Here is a 21,375-nt window from a genome sequence, read left to right as displayed (position 1 = left end):
ATATGTTTTATTCCATTCTATCGTTACAGTCTATGATATAGTATAGTTTTAATCCGCAGTCTAAAACTGAGGAAGCTAAAACTCAGATCATGCCTTACTGAATATGAATCCATATCTATTAGTTCATAACCCCATGCTTTAATTATTTTCTGCTGTGGCCTGTTTCTTAGGAGTAAATATTACCATTTTGGAGTGATGGCACAATGGGTTGAGCTAAAGAATGCTGGGTGTATGATCACCACACTGGTTGCTACTCACTCTGAATGGGGCTGAAGTTAGCCTCAGAGGAAGAGCTGGTTAGTGCATAACCTAGGCCTTTTCTGCGAGTGGGTTTGAACTAACTCAATTTGAAATAACTCAATACATATTGACCATTTGCTGGAGACTAGCCGAGGGATCATTTCCAGAAGAAAAGATGCCCTGTGATTCAGTGCATCTCCCAGGAAAAGGGCACTGAGAAATCTCAATAGGAGCAAAACTGAGGCCACATCTACAGCCCACTCCGACATTTCCATTCACGCCTTCAGCATGTAAACGTCATCTTAGAAACTGGTAATGGTGTCTATCAAGCTGAAGGACACCCGGGACTAGACTTGAAAGTATGAGACATGTCCAGACCTAAGTCTTTGCCTGAAGCCACTTTCACTGAGCCTCGGTTCTCTGTTCTTTTGGACAGCAGGTGATCATATACTCATCACCAACCAATGCAGCTCCCACCGTCCACTATGGCCAGATTCGCATGTTTGTTTTATTTAACAGTTTCCAATCAAATGCCTTACATCATGTTCAAAATTTGAAAAGCCGATGTCCTCATTTGGGCCTAGAGGCAAGAGCTGTTATACATTATAAGAAGCAATCTGCCTCATCCTATCATTTTAATAAGTACCTGTCTCTGAGCCTTAGGTGGACGGGTTGTGTTGTAGATGTAAGAATCAGGGCCAAGCACCTCATGGCCAGTGCTTTCTCTGCATTTCGCCCAGTTGTAGCTTTCTGTAATATTCCTCATTTGCTGAGAAATAAAGTTTCTTTGATGAACTACTCTTCTCTGTGGTGTAAGTGTTACGAATCAGCTAAATTCTGGTTTATGAAAGTGGCTGTGGTAGGTTTTGCTCAGGGAACATCACAGGAGAAAGGGTGAGGAGAATGTCAGAGTCAAAGGACCAGAACATCTGCTGCAAGTGTGTCTTCTACATATGACAAGAAAGAGGCACCATGGGCTCTCAGTGGTCCATCGCTTTAACAAAACCTGAATGCCAGCTGACGTCCCAGTTCTGATTGGTGGGCACTGTAGGTGCTTAATCAAATCCTGAACATCAGTCGACATCCCAATTGTGATTGGTGAAATCTCACAAGGCCCTGCCCCTAGATGACGAGATACAGGTGATTAATGATTACTGAGAGAGGAAGAATCGGTCTTCCCCAGCGACGAGCCCCCTGACTGATGACCTAATACCAAGTAGTGAGTCCTAAAGCACGCACATGTAGCTACACTAGAGGGACACAAGTTGTGTTTATGTTTTTATTTATATACATACATGTATGCAATAATAATAATAATAATTTCTAAAAGATAAGATTATGAGACAGAATGGGTGGGTGGGAGTGGTACACAGGAGTCATTGGAGGGAAGGGGAAGAATAGTTTAAATAAAGTACATGTAAAGGAAATTTAAGAATACATAAATATTTCTATCATCTGGAAGCACTCAGAATAATAAATGAGCATCTGGCTATCTCACAGTCCAGTCAAGTTGGCTTATGAAGTTAACCATCATGCCTACGTTTATGGAATTTGTACGCTAGAGAACCACATACAATCTTTATGGATAGCTGATAGATGCAGCAATACTTGAAGCTTTCAGGTTTGCTACTGGAATGTCACACCCAAAATTCTGCTGTGTGAACATCTTCAAGGGGTCCCGTGAATATTTTTAACAAAAGTTGGGTCATTGCAACAACCTCTTTTCTCTGTAACTCCTACCTGTTAGCTCGACGTTTGGGGGGTTTTAGGAGAGCACCGAAGGAATGAAAGATTGAGAATATTAAGGAGAACAAAGAAGGAGATTTTAATCACTTCCTTTTTTAGTTCTACCTATTTCATTACTTCTGTAGATCCCAGATGTTTCTTGGAGATAGAACAGCACGAATGGACCATGGTTTCCTGCTCCATCACATCCTTTCCTAGAGCAGTGATTCAGTTTCCTGCTCATAAAAGGGACCACCAGCCCTTGTGGACAAGCTTGGAAACCTGAGTGGGAACTGAGGCCCTCCTTCCCTCCATGCTGTTTCTAGGAATTGTAAAAGTCATAAAAACAGAGCCAGGAATCTTACCGCCCCTGCCCTTCCACCCAGCTTTGTGGCACCATCACTTCCTGCTTTGACTTTTCTCCATGTCCCAATCTCCAATCTTTTCTGCCCAGAAGAAGCAATGAAGATCCAGGGAAGATCTGGCATAATGCCAAGGTTACCTTTGCTCAGAACTGTTCACACTTCCCATTCAATCAATCTCCAGTCCTCCCCAAGCCTACTAGGCCTTCTTGAGCTCTGTCCTGGCCTCTTCTCAGACCATAATTCCTATCTGTGTCCTATCTTTTCCACTTGGCTATAGTGACATTCTCCATTCCCCTGATTTCCTTGACACTTCTTTTCCCTTGCCTTTCTCCCAAGTCCCAGTGTCACCTCCACAGAGAGACCCAGGATTCAAGGTTACTTAACTACCATCTGTTCTCTACTTTTCATTATAACCCCCCACATAAAAATTGAGCTCTCTGAGTTATTTTTTAAAAATAATAGTTTTATTCATTCCTTGAGAATTCAATACTTTGTACTTTATTCATAAACATGCATTTTGATCATATACATCTCCTCTCCCCTAGCTCCTTCAGACTCACTCGCATCTACTTACCCATCCAACTTCATGTCCATAAAGAAAAAAACTGAATTAAATCTATGTTGCCAAAATACTGTTGGCTGTGGGAACATCCCCTGGAGTACAGTTGACTTACTAGATCTGGAAGACATTCTTAAAGAAAACTGATTCCTCTTCTTTCAGAAGCCATCAATTACCAGTATCCTCTCACCCAGGGGTGAGACTTTGTGCCCACCTCCCCTCTCTATATCGGAATTTTTTTTCAGACTTAAAATTGTACCAGTTTGTTTGACTTCTTTTAAAATGATATCAATTCCATTCATGAGGATAACTGCTGCTGTAACAGAGGCTTAAAATTAATCATGTTTATCATACTACATTTGTGAAATCCAGAAGTTCAAAAATGGGTGTCATGGGGTTCAAAAGATTGTAGTAGGATGACTTTTGGAGTGTGTGGGAGAGAAGCAATTTTGGAGTCTTTCTCAGTCTCTAAAATTTGTGGGGACTCCATAGCTTCTGGTCTCTTCTCTCTGACTTCTGTTTGCATTGCCAGACCACTTCACCCTCTGTGGTTCTCTGTACCTTTGTAGTGAGACTTGATGGGGTACCTGGGTGATATATTTTTCCATTTTGCCATCCTTACACTTCAACTTACTTTTACAAAGCCTCCTTGGCCATGAAAGCCCACAAACTACATTATAAAGTCCTCCAGTGCTGTCACTTGACCTTGCTGCAGAAGGCAGTGGAAAGTGAGTGGGTCAGCTTTTGTCTCCTTGTTCCTTTTTCGTGGTCACCATGGTCATCTGGTGGAACCAAACCTTAGCTATACCTGTGGAGCTTCTTCCATTAGAATGCTACAGAAGCTGTACATGACCCCCCCCCCCTCTCTCTCTCTCTCACACACACACACACACACACACACACACACACACACACACACACTTTCCTCCCAGACAATGGTCCATGATCATGTCATCAATATTTCCATCCAATATTTATTCCTACCCTAGTCCTACCCGCCTCACTTCTGGGCAGAGGGTTGAAGGGAGTCATTGCATGTCACAATATACAGTTGGCTTTTTCAAAGTGGAAAGGGCCATGCCATTGTTCCTAGCTAATAAATGACTGTAGGCTAAGCATTCTGTTGGTCAAATGAGATACCTAGACACTTTTCTCTACCTCTGCTTTGATTATCAAGACTACCAAGTTCAAAGGAGGTAAATTGGAAGTCAACACGCAGAATAAAGCCAGGCACAGTGCCCTACCATAATTTCCTGTACTGTGAGTGTAAGGCAGGAGGATTTCAAGTTTAATGCAAGCATGAGCTACTTGGTAAGACCCTTTCTCAAAAGCAAACAAACAAAAAACACTAGGGATAAATCAGTGAGCTTTGCCGTATAATTTTTAACCACCATATGTGGCATATAACCTAGCTTAACTTGACCAGTCTTCTGTGCAAGGGTTAATGGGAAAGGAAGATGCAGATTGAATAGCTCGCCTCCATCCACCTGTACCTATTCACAGGCTGCCCATTCAGCAGCTACATTCATGGTCTTTCTTGTTCCTTTGATGGAAATGCCCATTAACTTCACCTTCTAGTTATTTGGTTTATTTTCTAAGGCGATAGAACATTTAAGTTCTTTTCTTCCTAAAGAAGCAGAGTTGCAGTTTGTTAAGAAGCAATTCTAATGTAGATTTGAACACCAATGTTAGAGAAGGCAGAGTGGTGTCTAGGAAAAGAACAGCACACACCCAAGACATGGGTGCGGGCTTCTCACAGTCTCCAGCTTCGACATAAAACTTTACTTTACAGACTTGGCATTGATCACAGGCAGTGGCTTCTAAAAAAAAAAAAAATAGAAATGATAACAGATCCACAGGTGTGGCAGCCGAGGCTGTGGGAAGAGTAAAGACTGCTGTGGGCATTTAACAAGATCGCTCACTCAGAGTAAGCCCTGGGAATGAAGTATGCTTATTTCAAGATAGATGCACAGTAGGGCATAATTTGGGAACTTCATAAAAATCAAGGTAGAAGAAAAACATGTAGATATCTGGGGGCAGGAATGGAGTTGGCATGCTGAGCCACCAGGACCTAGATATGTGGCATCATAAGCACCAGCTCTCCTCCTTTTGCCCTCCTCAATGCCATCCCTCCCTTGTCTCCTCTTGCCCCTCCTCTTTGGGGTCCTTTGGCCTCAGTAAATGTTGGGGTGAGCAGAGCTCCCCACAGCTGGAGTCAGAGAGTGAATACCTTCAGATTAAAACCAGACCTTAAATGTGTATTTCATGAAAGTAAAAATTGCTGTCGAAGTTCCCATAAGCCTAGTGAGAGCATCTAGTTCTGCAGCTGGGGTGTCAATAAAGGTTCGACTGACCAGCCTGAGAACCCATCACCCAGTGAAGAGCATTATTCCCATGGAAACATGTAATCGGTGACCCAAATATGCAAGTTAAAGTTCGCTATTTTATACCTACCTTATTGTTTGGGTCTACTGAGGGTTGCCACTATTACATAAAAGCCAAGGCTCTCTTTTCATAGGCGGATTTTCCCTGTGCACATCATCAATGCTGTCAGCATAGACCATGGGGGTCTGTTCTACATCAGCCACACTTAGTTATAAACTTTTAATTTTTTGGTCGTGGCAAGCTAAAGCCGAGATGCAAGCCATTTTCACTTGTCTCTCCCTCCATTTCTTAAACCCCCGCAGGGCGAGCCCTGCTGAGACTCACAGACAAGAAGCTGGAACGCATGGGGATCCTCCAGGAGAACCAGCGCCAGCACGTCCTGCAGCAGGTGCTGCAGCTGAAGGTGCGGGAAGAAGTCAGAAACCTGCAGCTACTCACGCAAGGTAACCTGCTGCTTTCCGGTGGGCGGGTGCACGGGGACATGGGAAGACAGAACTTGTGATCACTGTGACAGAGGGGAGCCAGGAAAATTGGTTATCGTTTCCTTACAGTATTTTCCTTCATTAAAAGAAAAAGAAGTAGGTTAGCTTTAAAGACTACTTCGCTCTAAAACTTTCCAGTTTCACCGCCCACTAGAGAGAAAGATGCATAAATAAGTAATGGGCGCACAAATGGAACTATTGGCGTTAACCTTAAGGTTACCACGTACAGCTGCATAGACTACTTACTGTACAGTTCCAGAGAGTACCAACCACATCGATCAGGGGCCCGTTGCTCCCTCCAGAGTTGTGTGATGTTCAGGCTGCGCGGCTCAAAAGCACAGTCCTGGCTGCCCTCATCTGAACAAAAATTCTGAGGAGGTCTTAGCATTTGAATGATTCTAAGGTGGATATGGCCAGTGATAGCGCTGAGGTTTTGATGTATTTTGTTTTACTTTGCTTTTCATTGGCCGGTAGAGGAAAAATGTTTTCTGTGCACCTTTATGTAACTGAATTAATGCATGCATATACTTCGGAGATTTTGAAGACTCTGTTAACCTCTTGCAAAGAAATGATTTACAATGTAAACTAGAGAATTTAAATTTGAACTGTTAAGGCTGTGTGACTAAATAATGTCGTGAAAACTGTCATTATATTGAGAACATGTAAGATCCCTACAACTTTGAAGTGTCAAGAAAATCTAAAATTTGAAGAAAACTCCAGTATACGTAACTTACACGTTTACATACTATCTGATAGCTATAAGCTTCCATTGACTGTACTTTTTCTTCTTTTGTTGCCCGTCATGCATCATTTTAAATGAAAGGATGATAAACTAAGCGTTTTTGAAAGCATTGAGTAGTTTTCAATAGTGAGAATATAGTAATCGTATGCATAGTGGAGAAATCTGGGTCAGCTAAGTTTCATGCTACTGCATTTAGATGAACCCAGTAACAGTCCATTTGCCTAGAGCAGCGGTTCTCAACCTAACTCTTTGGGGGTTGTGTAGCGGATACCCTGCTTGTTGGGTATTTGCATTGTGACCCATAACGATAGCAGAGTTGTAGTTATGAAGTAGCGATGAAATGATTTTCCGGTTGGCGGTCACCACAGCATGAGGAACTGCATTAAAGGGTCAAAGCATTGAGAAGATTGAGAACCGCGGGCCTAGAGGAAACGATGCGGAGCTTGGAGGATACGTGCTGCAGAAGGATAACATAGACGGAAAGGGACGCAAACATGGTGTCAGCTATTTAATATGCTTGCTCGAAGTTCGTCCCTAGAGACTCCTGGTAGTGAGTCACAGCAATGGGTCTGCTGACTAGTCCGAATGTGACATATTAATACACCTCTAAGTTTCTTCTAAGAAGTAGATATAGGTAATACGATTTATGAAAAATACTATTATGGTACTCTTTCTTTCTTTTATTGATTTTTATTGAGCTTTACATTTTTCTCTGCTCCCCTCTCTGCCTCTCCCCTCCCCTTCAACCCTCTCCAAAGGTCCCCATGCTTCCAGTTTACTCAGGAGATCTTGTCTTTTTCTACTTCCCATGTAGATTATGTCTATGTATGTCTCTCTTAGGGTCCTCATTGTTGTCTGGGTTCTCTGGGATTGTGATTTGTGGGCTGGTTTTCTTTGCTTTATGTTTAAAAACCACTGATGAGTGAGTACATGTGGTAATTGTCTCTCTGGGTCTGGCTGCTCTTTCTAAAACGGAAAAACTCTACATAATACAGGCATTAAAAATACCTTTTAAAGAATTCATAATATAAGAAAAAGATTTGAGAAATGAGGAAAAAGAATATGGAAAAGTTGATATATAGCTTGGCTCTATTTTTTAAAAAACACAGATTTTATATATTTTACATATGAATGTCATGTAAGTAAAAGGGTGCATGATTATGCCATATTTTCATGATGATTCTCCCTGGAAAATATACTTGTGGATGATTTTACCTCTGTTCATCATCCTTGTCTATGTTGTCCAAATCCACTGTGAAGTCATAATGTTGTTTAATCAGAGCATATTAATTTGTAGCTTCTAGAGCATCCTTCTTTCCAGGTTCTATTTGGTGTCTGGACCTCCTAGGAGCATTGTTTTCCTCCTACATTGATGACAAGGGAGTAACTTACCTCATGGACCACACCTTTGACACCATCCTCCACTCCTTCCTACTTGCCTAGGCTGTATGTAACAAAACCATCTCCAGCATTCATTGCCCAGAAGTCTTCCTCAGATAGTACGTAAGCCTACTAAGCTGAATGCCTGTCTGGGTTCTGGAAAGGTCCTAGCTTCAACCTTTCTCATTCTGTTGGCATTTTCCCCTGTTGAAAAGCTACGCAGCTGTATTCTTTCATCCCATTTCCTTCGGAAGAAACTAGTGCTCTCTAGCCCATGGGTATTTTTCTCTGAATTTTTATTGCCTTTCTTATTGCTTGTCCTTCACATGTTAGTGTTCAAAATCACTTTTCGTCAGGCGTCCTTTTAAAAAATTCACAGTGCTGTTGAAGTGATAATTTCTTCCTTTTTTTTTTTTTAAAGAAAAGGCAACAAAATTGACAAGATGTGTTGAAGATTGATAACCGCAGATGTAAAGAGACCAGAGGAAACTTTAAATTATTTGGGGGTCTAGGTTTGCTCTAATAAGAATCAATGTTCCTTCTACTCAAGGGAGCTGGCTGGTTCAATATGCATATCATATGGCATTTCACTACAGGGGTGATACAATATTAAATATTTGATTCTGCAAACCCACAAATACTAAGCTACAGCAACAATATACTGAATAATTACAATATTTCACAATGTTTTTTTTTCAGTTTTTTTAAGTTTCTGGGCCTGTGTCTTGAGAAGAGCGGCTTATATTTCCAGTTTCTAGAAAAGAGACACAGTGCAAGGACACATAAAGTCGTTACTCTGAGGCAAAGCATGTTTTTGTTGGTGCTGTTTGCATAATCCAGTCAAGCTGCTACAGGACATACCACAAACTACTTAGGATATTGTGTTGTAGTTACTATTCTTATTTCTGTGTCAAAAAATACCTGACGGAAGCAACTTCAGGAGGGGTGGATTTATTTTGGCTCACAGTTTGAAGGAATCCTTGGTACGCCTGGTAGGTTATACGGAGTAGGGAGAGCATATGGCAGCTGGTCACATTGTTTCTACATTCAGAAAGCAGAGAGAGATGGATGCGGGGCGAGGGTCCCTTTCTCCTTCTTATTCACTCCTGAACCCCAGCCTACACAATGGTATCATCCACATTTAGAATGAGTCTTCCAACCTCTCTGAGTTTTCTCACAGACATACCCAGGACTTTGTATCTTGCATGATCCTAGATTCTGTCAAGGTCATAATATTAGTCATCACAGTGAGATACAATAGAGTCTCTCATCCTTCTGAATACTGGAAAGTCTGCAGTCAAAGTACTAGAGGAGTCAGGGACTAGTGAAAGCAGCTTCATGGGCCATTCTTACTGAACTCTCCCACTGTGTTTCGTATGTCAGAAGCAAGATAAAATCTCTCTGAGGTCCCCACCAAAGGTACTTATCCCATTCATGAAAATCCTACCCTTGTAACTCACTCCTCTATCAGAGATCCCATCTCTTTAAATCATACCTTAAGGATCACAAATTCAATAAATGAGTGTATTTGAAGGACAAAATATCTAATTTCTTACATTGGTATTTAACTTTGTGTTATTTTTAACCCAAACCAACCATTTTTAAAGGTAGTTATCATCTTTGATATAATTCGTGTGTGTCTGTGTGTGTGTATGTGTGATGCACATATGGAGACAAGAGGTTGATGTAGGATGTTTTCTTTTTTTTTCTTTTCTTTTTTTTTTTTTTTTTTCGGTTTTTCGAGACAGGGTTTCTCTGTGGCTTTGGAGCCTGTCCTGGAACTAGCTCTGTAGACCACGCTGGTCTCGAACTCACAGAGATCCACCTGCCTCTGCCTCCCGAGTGCTGGGATTAAAGGCGTGCGCCACCACCGCCCAGCCTGTAGGATGTTTTCTATCACTCTCCTGCTACTTAGTTTGTACCACTGAACATTGAGCTCACCCACTTTTCTACATTGCCTGGTCAGTATGCTATGAAGATCTATCTGTCTTCACATACCACGCACACACACACACACCACCTGGATTTTGTGTGGGTGCTAAGAATCTGGTTTTGAGTCCTTGCACAACAAGAACTTATCCTCTGAGCCATCTTTGCTCCCAAAGTACTCCCTTTTGTGAGGTAAGGATTTTATCTTGCAAACGACTGGATTTGTGTGTGTGTGTGTGTGTGTGTGTGTGTGTGTGTATTTGTATTTTGTTTTTGGAGTCCCTTTACAAATATCTAGATTTTTGGAAGAACATAGGTAGCTTCCTTTAGAGAAACAGCTAAGGAAATCATGGCACACAGAGTTACTAGAGGTCTCTGAACCTGTAAATGAGGAATGAAGAAGGACACTTGGGAAACCATAAAAAATATAAAAGCAATACGCAGAACCATATGAATACTGTACATTTGCCAGAAAGAGAGAAATATTCTCTCTGTGTACATTCTTTGTTTATATAAAATACTGAATAATGTAGATGAAACTAATGTAAGTTCCACCCAGGAGTCAGAAGGTGGTCCTGGAGAGAGGATGCATGCTTCAGACGTCATTTTGCATTTGAAATACGAGTGTTTGAACTATTTTAAAGAACACATTTTATAAAATAAACAAGAAGGGAGAAAGGATAAATTTAACATTTGATATACCTGGATTTTACATTCTGACCTGAACATCCAACGCTGTCACTTCAGGAAATTAGTTAAGCTCTCTATGCTCCCATTTCCTAACTTCTGAAATAGAGAGGAGTAACTCTGACCGACCAATAAGAATACAGCAGGAATTAGCAAAGCTAAATATGCTTAGCCATTGGCTTTGTCACATAATTAAACCGAGTGAACATTTACAACATGCCTCAGCATTTTCATGCCTTTTCTGAAATGTTTTATCTGACACACAGCTTAATAATATTCACTTAAGTGTACACTTTGCACAGGAACAACTAAGATTTTGCCCCACCTTTCTTAATCTACTCCTTCTAGGTGCTGAAAAAAGACAAAATAAATCAGAAGACTTTTTCAAATTACAAAATGGGTGCTTAGTAAATGTCAGTTTTTACTCACTGTTCAGAAACCATGACAAGCAGTCTTAAAACACTCATCCTCTGAAACCAGGGGCATCTTGTCTTCAGTCCACGCCACCCCTCCTGCCATTGACAGTGGCCCCATAGCTCTCTGACATTTACAGGCAACATCAACAATGCTTGCCCTTGCTTTCCTGCTATACTCGTAATACCTTTAGGGAGATTGTTTCTACTGAAAGAACCCTTCATTCTTCTGTGTTCCATCCGTGAGCATCCAGGATGTCAGTCTGGTGGTCACGTTTGATTAACTGCACCTGCTGGAAACTCAGCCGGGGCAGAACACTCACAGTTATGTTTTGGGCAACAGCTCAGAAGTCATTCTGACACTATACTTCTGCTTGACTCATCGGAGATGGGAGTAGGGGTGTGCTTTATACAGCACACAACACTGGTACAGAGTGTCCTAGAATCCTTCATGTCTATCCACATTGGGTGATGTAATGGACATTCTTGGCATTTTAACAGTAGATATTGTTTCTATAAAGCAAAACTCCCCCAAAGATACTGGATGTTGTGATTGGTATAGTTAATGAGTTTTCAATGTTTACTATACACAGAGCATGCACAAGCTGTTGCATCAACTCTTCATGTTTCTCTGCCTCGGCCCCTACTGTTTGCTAGTCTCAGTATGCATATGAGGGACGATGACAACAGGGAACCTCCCATGCCCAAAGCTAGACAAACCTTGGTAAGAGCATAGCTAAGGTCTGTCTGAGTTCAGAGCAAGCTTTCTGCTTTCTTTACATGTTTCACTGCCCTCTTTTAGAACGGACTTTTTTTCTTATACAGGATTGCATAAGACCATTTTCATGCAAGTATATAATGTAATCCCCTTTTCACAATTTGCTTCTATTTTACAATACATGTACACATATATATGATATTACATACCTATAATGTCTAGCACCCACAAATGAGAGAAATAATGCAATATTTTCCTCCTGTAATAGACTTAATTTACTTGATTATCTCTAGTAGCACCCATATGCTTGCAAATGATATAACTTCATTCTTTTTCTTTAAATTCTTTTTATTTTTGAAATTATAATTACACCCTTTTAATCCTACTTTTCTTCCCCAAAACCACTGCTCCCATTCTTCTTTATGTGTAAATTATCCCACTGTACATAAGACCCATGTTTTCTTTATCCATTTTTCTATTGTTACACATTTAGGTTGGTCTTATAACTTGGTTTATGTGACTAGTTCTTCAGTACACATCATTGTGCAAGTTTGCAGTGATAGGTTGTCTTAGCATCATTTAGGTATAGACTAGGATGTAATATAGCTGAGTCATGGATAGGTCTCTGGTTAATTTCTTGAGGAGCCTCCATGGTGACTTCCATAAGGACTAGACCAGCAGTGTATAGGGCTTCCTTTTTGTCTGCATTTCTGCAAGCATTTATTTATTTCTTGGTGACTGCCATCCTGACTGATAGGAGATGAAATTATTTATTTTTCAAGATCATTTATATGCAATTTGCATCAGTATGTGTATAAAGATGTGCACCTGCTGCAGCATGTATTCTGAGGGCAACAAGACAACTTGTGGGAGTCAGTTCTTTCCTTTCACTGTGTGGGGTCTGGGGATTGAACTTGGATTATTAATCTTAGTGGAAAATACCTTTACCAACTGAGCCATCTCACCAGCCCAATTTTGAACATTTTTAGAATATATGTATATATGTGTATATACATATATAAAGTATGACGGAGTCATGTGCATGCAGTACCCTTGGAGGCCAGAAGAGGGCTTTGGGTCTATTGACTCTAGAATTATAAGCATTTGTAAGCCATTGAAAGTTGGTAATAGGAACCAAACTCAGATCCTCTGATGGAATACCAAGAACTCATAGCCACTAAGCCACCTCCCCAGCCCCTGGATACATCCACTTTTCTTCTAAATAATTTCTAATGTTTCTGCTTTCTCAGATTGTGTTGTTTTCTTAGCACTGAATTCTACCTACTCCTTTATTTCTTTTATTTATTTATTTATTTATTTATTTATTTATTTATTTATTTTTGGTTTTTCGAGACAGGGTTTCTCTGTGGTTTTGGAGCCTGTCCTGGAACTAGCTCTTGTAGACCAGGCTGGTCTCGAACTCACAGAGATCCGCCTGCCTCTGCCTCCCAAGTGCTGGGATTAAAGGCGTGCGCCACCACCGCCCGGCAAGCGGAGATTATAATATAATTACATCATTCTCCCCTTCCGTCTTCCCCCTTCTCCCTCCAGACCCTCCCATATATATCCTTAAATGTAATGCTTAGTCGGTATAATGGTACTTGCATGTGTATATTGGATAAGCAAATGGTATGCGCTTCCCCGGGAAAGACTGTTTCTCTGTTTTCGTCATTCCTTAGTTGCCTATAGTTTTGTGTGGACTTAAGGCCTTGTGGGTTTTCCCAGTCCACTTTAGCGTGTCTACTGTTATTGTCCTCATTCAGCTCATGTTTAGGCAGTCAGGTTGATGAGACTTTGTAAGTATAGCTTTTGACATCACTAGGAAAAAAAACTTTACAATAAACTCCCTGATTGTCTGGCTCACTGGAGATTGTATTTGTATTTCTCTTATGGCTATGATGTTGGACATTTTTCCGTATGTATATTGACCATTCATGCTTTATCTTTGTGTACTATCTGGCCATTTCATTAACTCAGGTATTGATTACATTATTTAATTTCTTGTTCTTTAGCCTTTTGAGTTCTTTGTGTATTCTAGATATTAACCCTCTGTCAGAGTATAATTAGAAAAGCTTTTCTCTCATTCTATATGCTATCTCGATTGTTTCCTTTGTCGTGTAAAGGCTTTTGAACTTCATGAAGTGCCATTTACCAATTGTTGACCTTAGTTCCTGAGTAACTGGAGTCCTACTCAGAAATTGTTTGTCCATGCTGTGTTTTTCCTATTTTTTTTCCACCATCCGTTTTAGTTTGGGTCTTTTTTTTAACATACAAACCACAGTTTCCTCTCTACCCCTCCTCCCATTAGTTAGGGTCATACTTTAAGGCTTTCAATTCATTAGGAATTAACTTTGTAGAGTATAGAAGCCTTAATTAAGACTACAAACTAAAACTTCAAACCCATTAGAATGGTCAGAGTGAAAAACACATGTAAAGTAAAGAAAGTAGAGAAATCAGAACCCTCACTCAATGATGAAGAGAATGCAGAATTGGATAGCCATTATAGAAAACACTATGAAGATTTATCAGCTAATTACAAATGGAATTACCATCTGATACCACTTTTGGATAGGGCCAAATGAAATCAGAGCAGGAGATTAAACTAGTATAAGTACACTTGTGATCATTGCATCTCACTGACAAAGGGACAGAAACATAACAAATATCCACCTTAAGATGAATGAAGAAAATAGAATATACAGGGCATATTCAAAATGGAATATTATTCAAAAGTATTTATGAAGAAGGTACAGGCTAAACAGAGGAACATTAAGGAAGCTAGTTACAGATGACAGAAACAGAGGAACTATCGAGAACTACTGTTGAATTAGTGTTTGTGGGTACAGGTTTGCAATATTGAAATGTTACATACATCCATTGCACTACAATTTCAATATACGTAGCAATACTGAAACTTACTCATAGCAATAATTAAGATGGAAAGTTTAATGTTATGTGCTTTTTTTTTCTATAACTAAAGCAATGTCTGAGCCATTAAAACATTGACTCATGTTCAAAAAGTCAAGAACATAAACTTGGTATCATCAACATTTTTGTTGCTATTCTTGAATTTTCTGTATTGAGTTATAAATGTTTACCTCAATCTCAGCAGTACTACAATAAGGTGTCACTTCTTTGGTATCTGTTTTCAATTACTTACTCAGCTACAGAAGTCAAAATTGTGTAAAAATATATCAGCAAATATATCAGGCAGTATAAAGCAATGTCTCATGGCAGTTAGGGTAGATAATAGTAGTAGATACAGCTCTCTTTAATATCTTTATAATTATTGCTTGCAAAATAGAAAAGATAATGGAAAAGAGAGAGGTGAGGGAGAGAGAAGGAAAGAGAGAGAGGAGAAAAGCATGGTATTTTTTTAATCCAGGGCCTGCCTGTTTGGGCTCATTAAATATTAGTGTTTCCCAAATAGCTGTTGCTACTTTGTCCAAATATATATTTCAAAATTTAGTTGGGAATTGCATGGCCAGATGGACAACTCCAGTGTCCCGTCCTTTGGAAAGACAAAAATTGGAAGCATGGCATTCAGATCCGAGAAGATTTTTCAGAACTCTGTGTACCGTTTGGGTATTTTCGTCCAGTCACCTCCACAGTGATGCTTCATCAACTAACCTGGGTCATCTGGTCCCCCAACCTTGCTTAAAGCAGGAGGCTTTTAGAACAGCGCAATGGGCTTTTTTTTAAGCAATTATCCAATTTCATGTTACATATCTGACCATGGAAATTCAAAGGACTAGAGAAGTCCCCATGGTGACATGACTGGTTCTTAGCACGTCTGAAAATGATACCAGTCCTCCCAATTCCTACCCAAGCGTTTTTCTCTCATTGTTATTAATGTATAATTTACATACAGTACAATTCATCCTTTTTGGTGCCGGGTTCTGAAAGTATTGCCAGATGCTTACTGTTGGGTAACTACAGTAGCCAGTCACATCGAGGTTCCTTATAAACTTGATTTGGGGTTTCGTTTGGATGGGTGAATACATAGAGGTAAAATTACTGACTTACATCATTAATATGTATTCACCCTATAAACAACTCAGGGTCAGTAGTCTTAAATTAATGAAAAAAATGAGAATGAACTTTACCCATAACCGATATCTAAAGATATTGCTAGGTCTTTAGAGAACTCAACTCTGTCGCTGCTGTTTGTTTTTGAAGTTTCAGTGATGAAACCTAGAATATTATGATGTTAGCCACACATTGTTTCATGGAGCTCTTTCCGCATCCATCTCGTTTTACGTTTTATTTTGAGAGAGAGCTGGGGAGAAGGTCGTTAAATTTAGCTGTAACACTGGTGTTGCAAATCTGATGTCCCACATCAATTTTCATACTTGACTTTTCTGCCTTATCATAAAGTAAAATGGAGCCTCACTTCCTTGGCACTCCCCTGTCCTTGGATATCTGATAATGATCCTCTAACTTCTCCAGGTCTTGACTTAATAGTTCCTTCTCAAGCTAGTAACGTAAGGAACTTCTTGAATGTCTGTGCCTCCTGAAAACGGACCTTAGCTTTCTCACTTGACAAATTCTCTGAAATTTTCATGCATGACATACTTTAGTCATCCCCAGCCACCATCTCCCCAGTCCAATCTTAACCCCCTTTGATTTTTCTTCCAGATGATGGTTAGTGTTGATTGACTACATGGTTATAATGAGAAACACCTACGAGATTGGTAAAGCGCAACTCTGCGTAGGTCTATGTGGGTTTCTAGAGATACTGCATCATAAGAGTGCTGACCTGAATGAATGCCTTAATGAACTGACTGATCCAAATTAGAATAGCCCATTGGGAGGTGGTAGAACTGTATACCATGGGGGCAGATTGGAGAGGTGTCCCTAGGCACCATGTCTTTTGGAGCTGTAATTTGCTCCCTTCTTATTACTTCTCTGTTATGCTTCCTGGCCAGCATGAGGTGAGTTGCTCTCCCAGGCTCTCCCTTGCATGGTGAACCAATTGATCTAGCAATACCACTTTTGGATATGGTCAAATGAAATGAGAGCAAGAGCTTCTGCTATAGTCCTCTGTATTGAATGAGCCCTCTGAAAGAGTGAAAACCAACCTTTCTTCCTTAAATTATTCTCTTGAGTATTTAAGTAACAAATACCCCCAAGAGAACTAATAGCTCAAGGTTAATGCTTACATTACTTGGAGATGAGAGGTGGCTCAGTGGTTAAGGGCATTTCTTGCACTTCCAAAGAACCCAAGTTGGGGGTGTAGAGTGTTCAAGTACCCATGTTACAACAGCTCGAGGGGATTTGGCATCTTCTTCTGGGTGATGTGGGTACCAGCACTCACAGGCATTTTCCCACCCAGAGAGACACACAACAATACACATACATAATATTTAAAATAAATCTCTTTAAAAAATGTTTATGTTACTCAGTAACGTATATTTAAGGCACAGTTTCAGCAGTAATCTTACATTCCACTCACTGTGCATATGTAATCAGTTGAAAAATCCCCTGAGCTTCACTTGTAAGATGTTTGCAGCCCCACCTGCCTCGTTACCACCCTGTCACTGTTTCAATCCACCCCATCTTCTCTGAGCTGATTAGCCTAACCTAGAAGTTACCCTCTGAGCAGTAGGGTCTACCCTACCTGTTCAGTCACTTTCTCACTCTGATTGTCATGGCTAATTTAAAGAGACCTCTGACAATGTTATATTCATCCTTTCCCAGCAGGTGTATTCAGCCTTTGACCTGCGGGCTACGTGTGTCCCATGATAGCACAATATGATCCAATACAAAAATCATAAGCCTGATTAGAGCATTATGAGGGTTGTGTGTGTGGGGGGGTGTATAATTGTTTCATAGTCCAGCTGCACAGTTCCTGAGTGTGTAATTTTTAGACGGCAATATTGTATCATATTGCCAAAAATTGGACATGGCTGCAACATTTGGTGGCTCCCTATTGCCTACAGAAGAAGATTAAAACTTCTTAGCATCCCATAGAAAGACATCTAGATATTTCATTGAAACATTAATGTTAACTGTGGGCAAACAGCTTTCTAGAGATCGTGATAGTTCAGATGTAAAAATAAGGTTAGAATCTGTTTCACAGGTTTATAGTGATGGGCTAATAAAACTTGGAAAAGGTCCTAGCCTTGGTGAGTTGCCACCCCTTCTGAAAAGGTCTACCTTGTTTTCCTGGACCAATCACATCTCACTCTGAATTGCTCCTTTAGTCACACTAATTGTGTATTTATTACAGAGTATCCCTTTTCCTTTATTTTCCTGATCCCGAGGCCCCATGGTAGGCACTAGAGACAAAGGGGAACACCTGATCTCATCATGAAGGTAGAAGCCATTATAGAAACGTGCAGATGTGTAATGGCAGCACAGAAGCAGAACGTAACCACAGCTGGGAACAGGGGGAATGACAAAGACTTGCCAAGGGTATGCCACATGAACTAGCTCTTCAATACAAAGGCATTTGCTAGGTGTGTAAGTTCTGCCTTGCTGCAAAATGGGGAGTGCGTGTTATGATTTGGAAACCAAATGTAGCCTGGAAGGATGACGTGCTGGGGCTAGATCTATAGCTGGAAGTGATTGTCATGAGGTTCCGGGAGCCTAGGAGATCAAGCCTAGCTGGAAGAAGTAGGTCAACATAGGTAGGTGCTAGGAGCTGTCTCTTGTCCTGGACTCTGTCTCTTCCCCACCACCTGCCCCCTCTTCGTTCACTGCTGCCTTTTGCCATTAGGTAAACAGTTCTTCTCTACCATATATTCTTCACCACACAGATATGCTGGCTCATTGCAGATCAAGAATCAATAAATCCAAATGGCTGTATATTGGACCCTCTGAAACTGCCGTCCCAAATAAACAGTCCATACTTTCCTGCCTTTAAGTTGCACAGGTCAGCTTTTAAGTAGCTGCAGCCAAAAAGAAACTGACAGGTCCTGGTGCCGTAGGACCACTCTGGCCCCTGTAAATTATGAATAACCTCTGTGGTTGCCTGATTTTGCTAGGCTTGTCTACCTCCTAGCTTAGGGTCCAGCAAAATGTGGATCTTCCGTCAGTTTTCGGATTTAAATTTAATTGTTGCACTTTTCTCTTATTTTCTAGCTCGGTTTTATTTCCCATGGTATCTTCTCTTAGTGGTAGATATAAATTTCAGTTTGAGTTGATAAAAACTAAAGGTAATTACCAAAGCCAATGTAGATCATCTTTTTCCATAAAAAAAGCATTATCTAGACTATTATTTTTTCTTTTCCCACCTCTTTTCCATCCTTTGATGTGGGATTCCCCTCTGTATGCTGTGAATACCATTGGTTAATAAGAATCTTCTTTGGGCCTATTACAGTGCTAATAGAGCAAGGCAGGAATTCCAAGCAGATAGAGAGGGAGAGAGTAGGCAGAGTCAATGGGAAGCCGTGTATTTGCTGAAGGAGACAGACACCAGAAACTTACCAGTAAACCACAAGCATCGTGGTAAAATATAAAATAATAGAAATGGGTTAATTCAAGGTATAAGAGCTCGCTAGCAATATGCATAAGCTAATAGACCAAGCAGTGCTTTAATTAGTACAGTTTGTATGATTATTTCGGGTCTACGCAGCCGGGAAATGAACGAACACTCTCTGTCTACACTCCTTCCCCTAAGTACCATCATCATCATCATTGGAATCTTTTTTATATTTACTTGGCTACCAAAGAAAACAAAGGCCCTTAAATTTGTAAGCCACTCACCCACATTGTTTTGCTTAGGATTTTAAATCCCTAAATGTTCTCCTCAGTGGCACTGTCGTTATTTTAAATAAAACTTTTCTCCTCGGACTCTTGGTGGGTAAAGATGTTGAAGGTGGAGAGGATATGGTGAGATTCTCCCCCTATAAGTTGGATCATTTATGGCCTTATTCAGTATCATTTGGTTATTATCTGCTGAATGCATATTCTTCTTAATTTGCTCCGAGACAGTGTATCTACAAACTATTACTTCCCTGGGCTTTCTCCTGACACACTTCAAATCTTCATTCCTTATTATGCAAATTTTATGGTGAAGAATCCTTCTAATTTTATCAAGTCTTCAAACTGTCAAAGAAATTCTCCTGAATGTGAGCCTTATGTGTAAATGTCTAAGCACAGCCATCTTTTAGGGATTTTGAAAACCACACATCAGTTTATCAGTTGAGCTTGGCAATCACTCTTTTTCATTTTTAGTCTGAGTCTATTGTGGGCAATTAATACAAGAAGGTATTTTGTTTTAACTAATGCTTGATACTGACTGTAGGATTTTTCATGACAGAAAAATATTTGTCTGTTCTAGTATACCTGATTGTTGTTCTTGTGATGAGTAACAGGAATTCCCAAAGACTTCCAAGTGCTTCTTTCTGGATGGCCACTTATGTAGAGCTAAACCTCAAAATTCTTCACCGTTATTTGTGCAATTCCAAAAAAAATGTAATTATGTTGTTACCTTAACCTTATAGATTTAGATTTGAAGGTTCTCAAAAAGTTCATGCTTCATTAAAGGTAGATACATCCCGGATTTATTACAATGACATTGGTTTCTTTATTCAGGGTGAGTATAGAGGCTGCCACCCTGAAATGTAGTTACTGTAGTAGCCAAAGGCTTTAGAGACTTTTTTATTTTTTCCTTCCTTCCTTCCTTCCTTCCTTCCTTCCTTCCTTCCTTCCTTCCTTCCTTCCTTCCTTCTTTTCTTTCTTTCCATTTTATATTTATTTTACTTACATGTTTTTATGTAAATAACATTTATTTTATTCATTTTTTCATTTATTTAAATACCAAATAGTTCCTCCTCCCTCCTCCCGCCACCCTCTCCTATTTTCCAAGTGTTCCCCTCCCTATCCACTCCTCTTCCATCTCCATTCAGAAAGGGCCATGGCACATCAAGTAGAGGCAGGACCAAGTTCCTCCTGTTATGTCGAGGCAGGCCCTGTTATTTCAGCATGGGGACAGGTTACCAAAAGCCAGCTAAGCACCAGGGAGAGGTCCTGCTCTCACGGTTAGAAGCCTTCCTAGGGGACCAAGTTACACAGTTGCCACACACATGCAGGAGACCTAGGTTGGTCCCATGCTGGCTCCCTGACTATTAGTCCAACATCCATGAGCACCTATGAGCTCAGGTCAGCTGACACCCCTAGCTAGTGCAATCCCTCCTCCCTTTCTTCCTCGAGATTCTCAGAGCTCTACACAGTGTTTGTCTGTGGATCTCTGCCTCTGTTTCCATCAGTTACTGGATAGAGTATCTCTGATGACAATTAGGGAAGTCACCAATCTGATTAGAGTAGATGTCCAATGCTAGGTGTCTTGGTTTGGTTCATACTTGTGGGTTCCTGGGGGTTTCCTTGGCACTAAGTTTCTCCATAACCCTGAAATGGTTCTCATTCAGATGGTTTTTTTGTTACTTTTTCCTCCATCCTGCCTCAAACCCACCTCCCACACCCAGCCCACCCAACCTGCTCCCTCAAATTACCATCCCTCCATTCCCCACAAACCCTGACCCCAGTTTACCCAAGAGATCTTTTCTATTTCCCCTTCTCAGAGAAGTCCAAGCATTCCTCTTTGGGCCGTCCTTGTTATCTAACCTCCCTGGGGCTGTGGATTGTGGGTTGTTTTTCATATCCTTTATTCCTAATAACCGTCTATGAGTGAGTAAAATACTGCATTTGTCTTTCTGAGTGTGGATTACTCAGAATGATTATTTTCTAGTTCCATTCATTTGCCTGCAAAATTCATGAGGTCATCTTTTTGTACAGCTGAGCAAT

At 40.5% G+C, this 21,375-nt stretch overlaps 1 protein-coding gene across 2 annotated transcripts in view; it reads left to right on the top strand.

The window, feature by feature from the left end:
• Samd12 (sterile alpha motif domain containing 12) overlaps window positions 1-21,375 on the top strand; it is a 386,502-nt gene that overhangs the window by 199,496 nt on the left and 165,631 nt on the right. For both annotated transcript variants that reach the window (XM_057792075.1, XM_057792074.1), the window contains exon 4: window positions 5,577-5,717. In XM_057792075.1, coding sequence (XP_057648058.1) covers window positions 5,577-5,717 — 141 coding nt within the window. The remainder of the gene's footprint in view (window positions 1-5,576; window positions 5,718-21,375) is intronic.

The sequence above is a fragment of the Chionomys nivalis genome, chromosome 17, assembly GCF_950005125.1.
Source record: "Chionomys nivalis chromosome 17, mChiNiv1.1, whole genome shotgun sequence".
Taxonomy (NCBI): Eukaryota; Metazoa; Chordata; class Mammalia; order Rodentia; family Cricetidae; genus Chionomys; species Chionomys nivalis.
Note: the sequence above shows the minus strand (reverse complement) of the source record. Positions and strands in the feature narration are given on the sequence as shown.